Source organism: Bos grunniens, chromosome 11 (assembly GCF_055505025.1).
Source record: "Bos grunniens cultivar Pamir isolate PY7600 chromosome 11, Bosgru_T2T1.0, whole genome shotgun sequence".
Lineage (NCBI taxonomy): Eukaryota > Metazoa > Chordata > Mammalia > Artiodactyla > Bovidae > Bos > Bos grunniens.
Genome location: NC_141175.1, coordinates 70,768,438 through 70,782,892, shown reverse-complemented (window position 1 = coordinate 70,782,892; position 14,455 = coordinate 70,768,438). Strand labels below are relative to the sequence as shown.

Sequence of the window (14,455 nt, the reverse complement as noted above, 5' to 3'; positions counted from 1 at the left end):
CATGAGAATCACAGTTTTAACAGCTTATACTTTAGCAGCCAATTCTATGAGTTGCTCCAACAGGCCCATTTAGATCTGTTCTTCTAGCCCTTCAGTGGTTTTGTAAGGAGTTAATTCCCTATATTAAACTCCATGTAAACTAGCTAAGGTGGTTTTCATTACCTGACTGATACAATAGCTAAAAGTTATTAAGTGCTTCTGTTGTCGTTTGTTCTTTAGTTGCTGTCATGTCTGATTCTTTTGTGACCCCATGGGTTGTAGCCCCGCCAGGGTTCGCTATCCATGGAATTTTCCAAGTAAGAATACCTGAATGGGTTGCCATTTCCTCCTCCAGGGCATCTTCCCAACCTAGAGATCAAACCCACGTCTCCCACATTTCAGGTAGATTTTTTTACCAGTGAGTCACCAGGGAAGAGTATTCTCTAGATAGCCTTTCAAACGATTTACACAGATTCTCTTGTTTAACCTTCACAACGATTCTCTGAGGTAGGCTACATGCTCTCCTTTTCACAGATGAAGCACTGAGAGTTTAAGAAACCTACCCAGGATGACCAGCTGGGAAATGGTAGATGGATTCACATCCAAGCAGAATGATCCTAAAGTCCACTCCATCACCACTGTGCTCCAGCAATGATTTTCTTGCCACTAAATGAAACACATGAGCACACCTATCACTTTGTGGACCTGGAAACTGTGGTGTGGCAGAAAAACTGGAGGTTTCGATCATGCCTTCACTCTTGCCTTCTCTGCATCTAGGCCCTTGATTCAGCTGGCTGGTTCTCAGTGTCCTGGGCATAGCTCATATTGGGTAGTTCTTGCAGACTCTCCTCAAAATGAGGAGGTTGAGTGACATGCCATTTCCCACTGCAGCTGAGAAGCAGCTCCACCAAGAACAAGAGTTTTTACTAGTGGAGCTAGTGCAGTGTGTGCCCTGGAGGGTCACAGTTTGCCAAGCAGGCTGTCCATGGTCTTTAGCAAAGGCAGAGAACAGTAACATAACTGCTCTTAAGGGCCTGCCGGGTGTCAGACATTGCCTTAGGCAATTTATATACATTCTCTTTAATCCTTTCACTAGCAGAGAAGTGGTATTATCCTGTTTTAAAGATGAAGAATCTGGTCTCAGCTTAATTATGGATATTCTAGGATTCCCCTGATAATCACTGAACTAACTAATACCTAACAGAAACTCTAGACATTATATCAAAATGCCTTCAAAATGCTTGTATTGATAATAAATATGTAGTATTTGTCCACATGTAACTGAATAATGAAACTTGCTAAATAAGGAGAATAGCAAAAATATTATATGCTGTCTTTCCATTATTAATGTTAGTTTGAAAGCTTCAAATGAGCAGACAACTCAATATTTTCCAGCATGTATCACGTTAGCTTTTAATTCATTAGCTGTCTTTTCCTACTGTCTGCTTTCTTGCTATGGTCTACATTTTATACTGGTGCTGCAGAGATATGCGAAAGGATTATGCTGCCCCACTTTAGTCCTAGGAAATAGAACTGCTATGAATTATTAATAGTATTGGCTTTCTAATGCTTTATTGATCATTCACCTCTTTGTTTCAGAGGATATTTGTTAGATGGGATTTTCCCCCCCCCACCCCAGAAGCTTACTCTGTTTTGCAGGAAGCACTAACTGGCTTGAGTTGCAGAACAGATGGTCCTCTGTTGATTCCCATCTCTACCTGTGATGGAGTTCCCTCCATGCCATGCTTCTGTATCCTTGCTCAGTGACAGGTTAATAGGGAAGTTTTCAAAGTACTCTTCAGAGCTCGTAGGATTTCCCAGCGGTGCCTGAGGTGCAGTTGGTGGAAAAAAAGGCCTGGGGTGAGGGGCGGGGTTCTGCACCACCCACCCCCACCCAACTGTTCCCTTGTTCAAAGAAGCACTTCACTCCTGCTATAAGCATTAAGCTTTGGGGCAAGATTATGTTGGGAAGATTCTTTTTTTTTTTTTTTAAAAGAAGCATAAATTTTTAAAATTAATACGGCACATAAATAGTAGGTGTCTACATACTTGGGATATAAAGAAAATGTCTAAGGATCATCACAGTATGTATGAGCATATACAACCAGCTGTGCGCTGAATCTGACTAATGTGGTGGCATGTTACGTGAGTGGGTTTGCAGGATGGACTTGGCCCTCCTGTGGTGTTCAAATAGTAACTGACTTCACTCAGAGTTTGAGTGAAGGTCAGTGCACTCTGAGTGAAGTTCAGTGACTATGTTTATTTATATAGTGAGTAAACTCACAGTCACAAGAAATACCGTAAAATTTAGGGACTGGCAAAAATACATGGACAGATTGCACGAATAAACTTTGTTCACAGGCTTATATTCAGGTTATCAGGTCAGTTCCTAGGTGGCTCAGATGGTAAAGTGTCTGCCAGCAATGTGGGAGACCCGGGTTCGATCCCTGGGTTGGGAAGATCCCCTGGAGAAGGAAATGGCAACCCACTCCAGTGCTCTTGCCTGGAAAATTCTATGGACAGAGGAGCCTGGTAGGCTAGAGTCCATGGGGCTGCAAAGAGTCGGACACAACCGAGCGACTTCACTTTCATAGGCCTCTAACTTCCTTTAAGAGACTGAATATCGTCATTATTTGAGTTATTTCATAGGAGACGGCCACAGGCAAAATATTTATTCACTTTCTGTAATAAAAGCAACTATGTCTTTACCTTTCAAAGAGTTTTTAAAAAAATACACGAGGGTTTTGTTTTGTGTGAGATAAAAATCAAAGCGTTAACAGGTCATGCTCAGGGTTCCTTTCTGTGTGTGGAGTCCACAGACCCTAGGAATGCCCCTTCCTCTCATGCATGGAAGGCAGACCTGAGGAGGGCAGAAAGGTGACAGAGACTCAATTCATTCAGTAAATACATATTGAGGACCCACTCTCATTGGGCATCCTGCTAGAGGGTGGGAATCCTCCCTTCCTAGAATTTGCATTCTACTGCGGAGGAGGCAGGTAGTGAATACATAAACATATAAACATAGCAATTATAGAATGTGCTAATTCCCGTGATGCTCACAACAGCATGGGAGTGGGGCCCTTTTTAGCTACAGACAATCAAAGAAAGGTCTCTGGGAGGGCAGACACCTAAGTGCATTTTAGAAGGCCACAGCTGGTCTCTTTGCTGGCTGCCAAGGCCATAAATATGTGGCACTTACTGTACTTGATGGCTAAGTGTGTGCCATCTGCACCCACGAATTAGAGACAAGGCTGTGGAAACCTGGAGGGGACTGAGAGTTGGCGACTCTCTGAACAGGAACAGAAAAACACAGCATTCTTAATTTATTAAACGAATAGATTTTTCCTTGGTCATTTAATATTTATCAGCATTGTGTTTTATTAATTTCTTTTTAATGCAAAGATGGCCTGCAGAACACTTAAATGTAATATGTACAAGATCATCGTCCTTTGCTATTTCATAAAAAATTGTTTTCACAACTGTGTATGGTTCTCATCAACCATGTAAGAAAGTGTATCCATAATAAAATTCCTTCTATTATTTCCTCGATTTGGGGAAGAGAATTAAACTTCACAAAAATGAGTTTCATTTTCAAAATCTCTATATGAGGCACTTACTTGTATTAGAGTGAAGAGAGGACATGGTTTTCAAGTAACATGACTTTTATCAATAGAATTTTCCAGTTTACATCCTTTCTTTCATTTTGTTTTGTTTTTTTAAAGCCTGCCAGTGGATCATGTTGCTTAAACAAAAATATCTGAAAGATATATGCATACAAAGCCAACTCAGATTTACAGCAGAAATAATGGACTTCAATCTCTTTCAAGCAAGCATAACTCACCCAGACATCCAACCATCCATTCAGTATTTATGTAGTCTACAAAACTGATAGGTAAAATATGCTGGAATTAGAGCATGTATTAGTATATTATGATCTTGCTGGCCTCTTGGCTGGGTGCACTGTTCATAATTCAGTTTTTCTCTGTAGCAGTTCTCTGAATGGCATGTAAATAGCCAAAATATGGCTTTAAAAAAAACAGTGAAAGTGTGAGTTGTTCAGTTGTGTCCAGCTCTTTACGACCCATGGGCTGTAGCCCACCAGGCTCCTCTGTCCATGGAATTCTCCAGGCAAGAATACTGGAGTGGGCTGCCATTCTCTTCTCCAGGGGATCTTCCCAACTGAGGGATTGAATCTGTGTCTCCTGCATTGCAGGCGGATTCTTTACCATCTGAGCCACCAAAATGTGGCTAGAGAGACTAAAATAAAGAGCAATTTGAAATTATCCTGTCAATGTGTTAAAAGTTGACAGAATGAATTTAAAAATACATGGGGTGGTTAACCTAGGCATTCCAAAGAAAAGGAAAAAACTATTATATCACCAAGGAAGTTCAGTAAGGTATCTGATTACAACATGAGAGATCACTAGTTTCTGTATGTACCAGTTTAAAAATATGATAATTAAAAAGCATCTTGTTCAAAACAGCAAAACAACAGTACATATCTAAGTATAAACTTACCAAGAAATATACAGGGTATGAATTGAAGCAAACAAAATTTTAATGAGGAACATAAACACTTGAACAAAAGTAGACAAAACAGTTATTTTTTTATACAGGACTCTTGAAGTTTAATAATTTTTCAAAGTAATGCAAGAGCATCAGTCAAGAGAACATATTTTATAAAAACATAATTTGGTTTAATTTACTATAATTGGTTTCCAAGTGTGTTTTTAAAAGCAGTCTACAAAGATTTCTTTTTTGTCTTGCTTTATGAGAAATAAGGGCTTTCCTGATAGTTCAGTTGGCAAAGAATTTGCCTGCAATGCAGGAGACTCCAGTTTGATTCCTGGATTGGGAGGATCCCCTGGGGAAGGGAAAGTCTACCCACTCCAGTATTCTGGCCTAGAGAATTCAATGGGTCCACGGGGTCGCAAAGAGTCATTATAGATAACACTGTATCATGAAGATTTTGGGGGATTCCCTGGTGGCTCAGAGAGTAAAGAGTCTGCCTGCAATGTGGGAGACCTGAGTTGAGAAACATTGATCAGCAGATTGCATCTTTGAAAGGGGAGGTCAAGTCACTCAGTTCTTTGTGAGAAATAAATAAAAATTATTCAATTATTGAATTTGCTTGCTTTATTCATTTTTAATACTTCACCTTTATTCATAAATATTCATGAAAAGTAAAGTCAATACTGAATAATTTTAATATATATAACTTTTAAAAATTATTTTTCATTTTATATTGGACTATAGTTGATTAACAGTGTTAGTTTCAGGTATACAGCAAAGTGATTCAGTTATTCATGTAAATGTATCTATTCTTTTTCAAATTCTTTCCCCATTTAGGTTATTACAGAATACTGAGCAGAGTTCCCTGTGCTATACAGTAAATCCTTGTTGGTTATCTATTTTAAATATAGCAGTGTTTATATGTCAGTCCCAAACTCCTTACTTTACCTCCCTCCAACATTCCCCCTTTGGTAATCATAAATCATTCTGTAAGTCTGTGAGTCTGTTTCTGTTTTGTAAATAAGTTCATTTGTATCATTTTTTTTTAGATTCCACATGTAAGCAATATCATATGACATCTGTTTTTCACTTAGAATAACAATCTCTAGGTCCATCCATGTTGCTGGAAATAGTATTATAGTAGATCCCCTACCTGGGCTTCCCTGGTGGCTCAACTGGTAAAGAATCCACCCGCAATGTGGGAGACCTAGAGAAGGGAATGGCTACCCACTCCAGTACTCTGGCCAGGAGAATTCCATGGACTCTATAGTCCATGGGGTCACAAAGAGTTGGACACAACTGAGGGACTTCACTTTCCCCTACCTATGAGTGAGTTCCATTCCGAGAGGGCATTTGTAAGTCCAGTTTGTTCGGAAGTCCAACAAAGACAGCCTAGGTACCCAGCTAACACAATCGGCTATATAATGCTGTACTATAATTTTCACACAAATAATACATATAAAACACAAAAAAATTTTTAAATCTTAACAGTACAGCATCTTGAAAAATACAGTAATACGGTACAACAGCTGGCATCCAGGGGCTGGCATCAAGTGAACAGGCAAGAAGAGTTACTGATTGGAGGAGAGAGAGGAGGTGGGAGATGGTAGAGCTGAAGGGTCATCAGCACTAGAAGCTGGAGGGCAAGCTGCAGTGTCACTCACACCTGATGCTGATGGCACAGGTTCTGGTTCCTTGCTGGATTCAATTCTACATGTCCTCTTGAAGAAACAACCAGTGGTGTCTGGGTAGTAGCTCTTCTTTTCCTGCCATGGATGACATGAAAGCACTGGACTGCACCCTCAGTCTCTTTGATTCTTCAGTTACTTCTTCCTTGTGCCTCTTTGTCCTTTCTCTGGGCTTCCAATTCCATCAGGTCTTCATTAGGAAGCTCCTCATGTGGCACAGCCAAAGTACTGTAAAGTACATGAAAGTACAACCACGTGTGGAGGATGCACACACATGACATGGAATACCACTCATCTGTCAGTGGACATTCAGGGTTGCTTGACATTTAGGGTGTCTTGGCTCTTGTAGACAACACTGTGCAATGAACACAGGTGCATATATACTTTCAAACCATTGTTTTCTCTGATATACGACCAAGAGTGGGATTGATGTGTCATACGGCTTCCCTGGTGGTTCAGACAGTAAAGAATCCGCCTACAATGTGGAAGACATGGGTTCAATCCCTGGGTTGGGAAGATCCTCTGGAGGAGGGCATGGCAACCCACTCCAATATTCTTTCCTGGAGAATCCCATGGACAGAGGAGCCTGGTGGGCTACAGTCCATGGGGTCCCAAAGAGTCAGACGTGACTGAGTAACTAAGCACAGCATGGTAGCTCTATTTTTACTTTTTTAAGGAACTTCCATAGTCAGTCAGTCAGTTCAGTCGCTCAGTCATGTCCGACTCTTTGCAACCCCATGAATCACAGCACGCCAGGCCTCCCTGTCCATCACCAACTCCCAGAGTTTACTCAGACTCACATCCATCGAGTCAGTGATGCCATCCAGCCATCTCATCCTCTGTCGTCCCCTTCTCCTCTTGCCCCCAATCCCTCCCAGCATCAGAGTCTTTTCCAGTGAGTCAACTCTTCGCATGAGGTGACCAAAGTACTGGAGTTTCAGCTTTAGCATCATTCCTTCCAATTTACATTCCCACCGACAGTGCAGGAGGGTTCCCTTTTCCTTATACCCTCTCCAGCATTTATTGTTTGTAGACATTTTGATGATGGCCATTCTGACTGGTATAAGATAATATCTCATTGTAATTTTTATTTGCCTTTCTCTAATAACTAGAAATGTTGAACATCTTTTCATATGCCTCTTGGCCACCTGTATGTCTTCTCTGGAGAAAATGTAGGTCTTCTGAATATTTTTTTTTTATTGGGTTGTTTTTTTTCCTCCAGAGAACCAGCTTTTAGCTTCATTGATCTTTTCTGCTGTTTTGTCTCTATTTCAGTTATTTCTGCTCTGATTTTTATGTTTTCTTTCCTTCTATTAACTTTGGGTTTTGTTTGTTCTTATTCCTCTAATTGCTTTAGATGTAAGGTAGGTTGAGGAAAGAACCCCATTTTAAATATCTACGTATGCATCCCAGTATCTAGAATATACCTTTCATGCAGTGTTATTTATTGAAATGAATTAATGGGTACTGTTGGACTATGTGGTTCCTTTTCACATTAAGGGGGATTGCAAAACTATGACATTCCAATCTCATCCTCACTAATTAGATAAAAATTTGTGACTGGTTATTTTTTGTCTAGAAAAACACCTCTGCCATTTACAGATCTGAGCCACCCCTATCAAGGGCAAGAGCAGCACATAAAGAGCACATCTTTCCAAGGAACAGACGACTGGAACACTCCTAGGTAAGTAGGCAGGTCAGGCAACATGGATGGCGTGTGTGGAGCCATGGCATAGAGGGCCCCTCCACTTCTCTCTGTCTCATACACACACACGCTGGTTCCAGTTCCTTTCTTATTCTCTATTGAGTCCATTCAGATCTGGCTTTCACTCCATGAAAACTGTTCTCGTCAAGGTCATCAGTGACCTGCATGTTGCTAGACACAATAGTCAACTCTCAGTTCTCACCTCACTTAACCTGCCAGAATCATTGCCCAGACTGATCTCTCCTGCTCCCTGAGGGCTTCATTTGACTCCCAGGACACAGCTGCTCTCCCAGTTTTTCTCCTGCCTCACTGGATTCTTTCCTTTGCTGGTTCTTCTTCTTGAGCTCTTAACATTGGGATGCCCTATGGTATACTTTGTGGGCCTCTTTCTTTTTCTATCTACATTCCTTTTCTTGGTGATCTTATCCATTCTTATGGCTTTCAGTGCTGTCTATCTGCAGACAAATTCAAATTTTATCTCTGCAGCCAGATTCAGGGTCCAGCTGCCTACTCAGCATCTTATTCAGATGTTTAATAGACATCTCAGATTTAACATTCTAAAACTGAACTTCTCACCTTTCCCCCCAATCTACCCTTCTCACAGTCTCTCCATTTCAGTACATGACAATCCTATTCTAGTAGCTTTTCAAACCAATAACCCAAGTATCATCCTTCAGTCTTCTTTTTCTGGTACCCAAATTCAGTGTGTCAGCAAATCTATTGACTATACCTTCACAGTCAATATATCCAGAATCTGATCCCTTGTCAACACTAACACGGCTCCTACTCTGAGAAAGTTACTTAACTCTCTGTGTCTCTTTCCTTATCAATAACTTAATAGGGAAAATGGTCTACAGCTTATAGAGTTAATGTGTGGGTTAAAGGAAACAGTAAAGAATTCAGCACAGTGCTGAGCAAACAGGCAGTGCTTCATTAATGTTAGCTTTTTATTGTTACTGGTCTTTCTGTTCTAGAGGATTTCAAGGAAATTTGGGAAAATTGAAGCCATAAGCCCTTTTCATAATAACTAAACTTTATTTTTCAACATGTGCAATTTTGATTTTTGAGATTTCAATTAAATGAGTTGAAGAAAAGAAAATGTGGTGATGGCTTATCTTCTGAAAAAGAAGTAAACATTCACCTTACCCAGAAAAACTGTCACAGTAAGAACCAAAAAGAGGGTCACAACAAACTGCTATTTGTAAAATAAATAAGATACAAGGATTTAATCTACAGTACAGGGAACATAGCCAATATTTTATAATAAACTTTAGTCTATAAAAACATTGAGTCACTGTGTTGTACACTTGAAACTAATATTGTAAATCAACTATACTCCAATAGTAATTGAAGAGTTAAGTAGCAAAAGGGCAAGCTTCCCTGGTGGCTCAGTGGTAAAGAATCCACCTGCCAATGCAGAAGACACAGGTTCGATCCCTGGTCCAGGAAGATCCCACATGCTGCGGAGCACCTAAGCTTGTGTGCTCCAGCTACTGAGCCTGTGCTCTAGAGCCACAGCTACTGAAGCCCGCGCATCCTAGAGCCCATCTCTGCAACAAGAGGAGCCACCGCAGTGAGAAGCAAGTGCACCGCAACTAGAGAGTAGCCCCCTTTCCCTGCAGCTGGAAAAAAGCCCGTGCAGCAATGGAAACCCAGTACAGCCCAAAAGATAAAAATACCTAAATAGCATAGGGCAATCTGAATCACTGGAATTCGTCTCCAGCCTGTTAAGAGTAATTTTCAGCTAATCAGACAACTGTAGCTTAGGAAGTATTTTTGATTCAAGGTTATTGAGATTGTTACATACAATACTGCATAGCTATACACATCACTAGTTTCACAGCCTCAAAGGCCTTTGGGGATATCAGGAAACTTACTGTTTCTACAACAGCTGGGATAACAGCTATCAACTGTACAAAAATGCTTATTATTAACCTGTAGTCCCACTTAATTTTCATCCCAACTAATTATTAATAGGTAGAAAGATTCTTGAATATCCTTAAAATATCTAAAGTGTCAACAATATTACAGTAATCTTATTTTATATGAAGCATCTCAGGTAAGTACTCAAATGTATAAATTAGACAAACAATATCACTACTAAATTAAGAAAAAATATTGTACTATATAAGCAAAGGAAATTTCAGAACATTTGTCTCTTTAATGCAGTTACTTTGCTAATATGTGATATGAAATGGTTTTTGAATAGATAAGATGTTCGTCTAATTTTGTTCAAATATTTACAGAAAAATCACATTTTTTATTCTCTTGCTCTCATCCTGCATATATATATGTATATATATTCAAAATGGTTTAAGAAAAGATGTTCATCTAATTTTGTTCAAATATTTACAGAAAAATCATTCATTTTTTATTCTCTCTCATCCTGCATATATATATATATTCAAAATGGTTTAAGAAAAGATGTTCATCTAATTTTGTTCAAATATTTACAGAAAAATCACATTCATTTTTTATTCTCTCTCTCATCCTGCATATATAATCTACCACGTGCTGGGTAGTAAGAAAAACCCATGGTGAATTGTTTTATTCTTTATAAAAAATATTTTTATGTTGCCGCATATAACAGCTCAGTAATAATGACCTTGGATATTTTAAAAGGAGGGAAATTACTCCACAATGAAATCATCAGGAGCTGACTATGCTTAATTGGTCATTAGCTCTTCTTTGCCCACATTTGATTATATGTTAAACTCTATGATATTTTGATATAAAATGTATATTGTGTATATAATTATACATATATATATGTATATGTGAGAGACCCAGGTTCCATCCCTGGGTTGGGAAGATCCCATGGAGGAGGGATGGCTACCCACTCCAGTATTCTTACTAGGAGAATTCCAAGGACAAAGGAGCCAGGTGGGCTACAGTCCATGGGGTCACAAAGAGTCAGACATGACTGAACAACTTTGAGAGAGAGATGTCATGTATATCTTTTATATTACATGCAAAAGTTGCTTATTAAACATACACTCCCATTGTTTATGTGGGATCACAGTCATTGTGGGATCATTTCAGCTAGTCCATATACACTAAAATGCTAATTTTTATTTATTTATTTTTTGTAGGAAGTCCTGGCTGAGCAAGGTTGGAAGTCCTAGTTCTCGCATTGACCGCACGAACTTTTCCAATGAAAAAACCATCTCTAAACTTGAATACTCTAGTTTTAATATTCGATACTAATAGGAGTTAAATTAAAATTATAATGCTTATACTGTACAATAGAATAGACTGTATTCTTAAGTCTGCATACTAGAGTGACAGTAGCAGAATAGGATAAAAAAAGAAACTTTCTGTTCCAAAAGCTGCAACATTATGTTACTAAAAATGGTTGCCAATGAAATAGTTTTACTCAACAATGTTTTTAACAAGCCAAATTTAGCATTCTAAAATTTTAAATGTCATTACAAAATACTTAATATGAATATTTTATTTAAACTTGTCTCATGGAATCTTTAATTCTAATGAATATTATGACATACATGTTATTTGGCTGGACATAAAATAATAAGTTAACCACTTAAAAATTATTTTGGGGTATTATCTGAATTGAGTTCTAAAACCTCTGAAAAATAATTTGTTGTTAAAGTTGAGTACTTTGTTTAACAACAGCAAAATAACCAGTAGTTTGATATAAATGTATATGATGATCAGCATAGCCTTAAAATCAATAAAGAGTTAACTTTAAAAACTCTGGTTGAATGAGAACATGATTCAGTACTTCTATCGGAGCTACTTAATGCTTTCTAGGAACCATATTCTTCTGTATGGTGAACAGAGGAGTGAAGAAATGACAATGGTAGTATACAGCAAGCAGCAAGGTTTATATCTGCAACTACCCATAATGGATGCCCTATGAACCAGAAAAGGGACTGAGAGTCTAAATAAATCACACTGTTCCCCCAAATTTGGGGACTTCCCAGGTGGCACTGGTGGTAAAGAACCCGCCTGCCAATGCAGGAGACTTTAAGAAATGTGGGTTCAATCCCTGAGTTGGGAAGATCCCCTGGAGGAGGGAGAGCATGGCAACCCACTCCAGTATTCTTGTCTGGAGAGTCCCGTGGACAGAGGAGCCTGGTGGGCCACAGTCCATGGGGTCACACAGAGTGGGACACCACTAAAGCGATTTAGCACAGCACAGCACATCCCCGAAATTTGGCCTGTCATCTGGAGATTCTCACATACAGATGATAATTAAGCCACATAGTATTTTAACGCAAAGTTTTATTTCTACACCACAGAATTATACTCTAGAGAAATGGAGACCTTTAACTCAAATACTGGGGAATTTCAAATGTTATAGGTACAATATATACTTACATAGGGCCTTCCCTAGTGGCTCAGATGGTGAAGAATCCACCTGCAGTGCAGGAGACCTGGTTCAATCCCTGGGTAAAGAAGATCCCCCGGAGAAGGGCATGGCTACCCACTCCGGTATTCTCGCTTGGAGAATCCCATAGAGCAGCCTGACGGGCTACAGCCCATGGGGTCACAGAATCTGACATGACTGAGCAGTTAACACACATATTCACATATTTCTTCAGTGATTTCCAATTTTTTGTAACAATGGAATCCATTAAACCAATTTACATGGAATTTAATACATAAAGCAAGTGGAAAAGGGCAACCATTATGACTGAAAATGGGGTTCTGTGGAGCCCTGAATGCTTGTTCTCACTTTGCCTCCTGGATCTTGTCACCTGCAATTGTCCAATAATTTCAAATGCCTTGGGAATGCAGACTAGAAGCCATTCTTCTATCTATGGAGCAAAATTCTATTGCTACACTCCATGGCATAGAGAAAGACTTCAGGCCACTCTTCTCTATCCGCTGCAAGGTTATAATTAAGGAGATGAAGCATGGGCTGCCTTTGTTCACTCACAATGATTAATTTAATGATAATACCAATATCAAATGTACATAAGAGAACATGCCATTAGAGAATGACAAAGATTTTTTTTAACTTTCTAAATACCCTTAAAGGAATAAAGAGCTTTCCTATTATTTTAATATCCTCATCATGTAGAGGATACTCTGTTGTGTTATTCACTTGGGTTTTGCTCTATTTCGCTACTCCTGGTTCAAGGAAGGTAGACAAGTCATTGAGTTCCTTTGTCTCAAGAAGGGTTTTGGTGCCAGATCCCCTGAAGACAACTTTTCTTCCAAGATTTCATTTTAAAGGGGGCATTATGTTGTGAGTTGAGGAAAAAGACAAACACTACCCTTTTAGCAGGTACAAGAAAAGCAGAAGTGCCAAAAGCAAAGGGGACAAGGAGATGGTCCAAGACTTTAAAGGCAATGGATTTCCCAAGAGATGGAGACCTTCCTCTTTCTCCCCAATAGCACCTCTGAGGGGATGGCCAAAACAGAGAAGAGAATAGCTATGGTCCACGCAGAGAAACTGGATGCAAGGCGCAGGGGCTCCCAGCCCTAGCAAGATTGCTACCCCACAGGTGCTGCAAGACATCCTGGCTACAAGTGAACACGGTGGCCTGGAAAGCAGTCATGGAACTGGTATGGACAAGAGACCAGAGAAGTCTTTCCTCAACGTTGTTTACTTTAGACTCTTTATTACATGATCCTTTTGAGGATGAAAGATTCAACTTCCCACCTCCCAGCCGGAATGGGGCTTGAAGCGGGCTCAATTTGACTTAAAGTAAAACAGACATTTCTTACAGTCAAGTTGAAAATGAAATCTGTATCTCTTTACACATAGAAAGGCTAAATGCTTTTAGAAAAATGCAATCTCAGAAGTGACACCAATATGTCACTTTTTATTACCCTGATTTCCTCTGGTAGTTCCCTTCCCTGCTCTCTTCCTAAGAAAATCACACTCTGCTAGCACAATCTTCTGACTGCACAAAGTGAATCACATTAGTCAAGGCTGCTTAATGATTAATACAGAACTAAGTTCTATTACTGGATGAAAAATGTTGTAGATAATGATTAAAAATGGGTGGTTATGAGTGGATAGAAAGAGAAAAAAGGTAAAGCAATTTTAAAAATGTGTTATCGAGACCAGACAGCACATCCTAACAGTGAAGTTAATATGGCAAATTTCATACTGAACTCATGCAGGAACTTTTACATTTACATACCATATTTTATCTTAATATGTTATATAATTTATCATATTAAACATATATTTTGTTTCATAACAAACCTTGATAGCTTTAATTTTTCCAAAATTGGGCATTTTTTTTTTTAAAGGAAGAATAAAACAACTAAGCAAAAGATGAGTTTCTACTCCAGTGACTGTCACCTGGGAGTCTCTACACTCCACATGCCAATACCCTCCTCAAGAAGCAACACACTGGAATTAGGAGAATATGATTTGTTAAAGCAGGTAACTATGTTTTATATTTATATAAAAATGCCTTTTTAAAAAGCTAATCTGAAAAGTAAAGCTCTTGACTGGAAACTGAAAAGTGAAGTCGCTCAGTCCTGTCCGACTCTGCAACCCCATGGACTATACTGGCCATTGATTTCTCCAGGCCAGAATACTGGAGTGGTAGCCTTTCCCTTCTCCAGGGGATCTTCCCAACCC

General features: G+C 39.2%; 1 protein-coding gene and 1 long non-coding RNA gene across 16 annotated transcripts in view; one reads left to right on the top strand and one right to left on the bottom strand.

The window, feature by feature from the left end:
- The window catches only part of LOC147363310 (uncharacterized), a 28,863-nt gene that overhangs the window by 2,234 nt on the left and 12,174 nt on the right, over positions 1-14,455 (bottom strand). Inside the window, exons 2-4 of one of the 3 annotated variants that reach the window (XR_015136920.1) lie at positions 3,597-3,736; positions 1,627-1,806; positions 543-645 (exon numbers count right to left, since the gene is read on the bottom strand). This is a non-coding gene — a long non-coding RNA (uncharacterized LOC147363310). Of the gene's footprint in view, positions 1-542; positions 646-1,626; positions 1,807-2,620; positions 2,840-3,596; positions 3,737-14,455 lie in introns of those variants that run through there. The other 2 variants (XR_015136921.1, XR_015136922.1) reach the window with 2 other exon arrangements.
- ACYP2 (acylphosphatase 2) overlaps positions 1-14,455 on the top strand; it is a 190,906-nt gene that overhangs the window by 167,697 nt on the left and 8,754 nt on the right. For 8 of the 13 annotated variants that reach the window (XR_015136916.1, XR_015136917.1, XM_086326913.1 and 5 more), the window contains 2 exons: positions 7,759-7,863; positions 10,977-11,599. Coding sequence is in view for 11 of the 13 variants with exons in the window: in XM_086326913.1 (XP_086183039.1) it covers positions 7,759-7,863; positions 10,977-11,091 (220 nt within the window). In the remaining 2 variants the exon portion in view is untranslated. Of the gene's footprint in view, positions 1-7,758; positions 7,864-10,976; positions 11,600-14,118; positions 14,255-14,455 lie in introns of those variants that run through there. The other 5 variants (XM_086326908.1, XM_086326912.1, XM_086326907.1 and 2 more) reach the window with 3 other exon arrangements.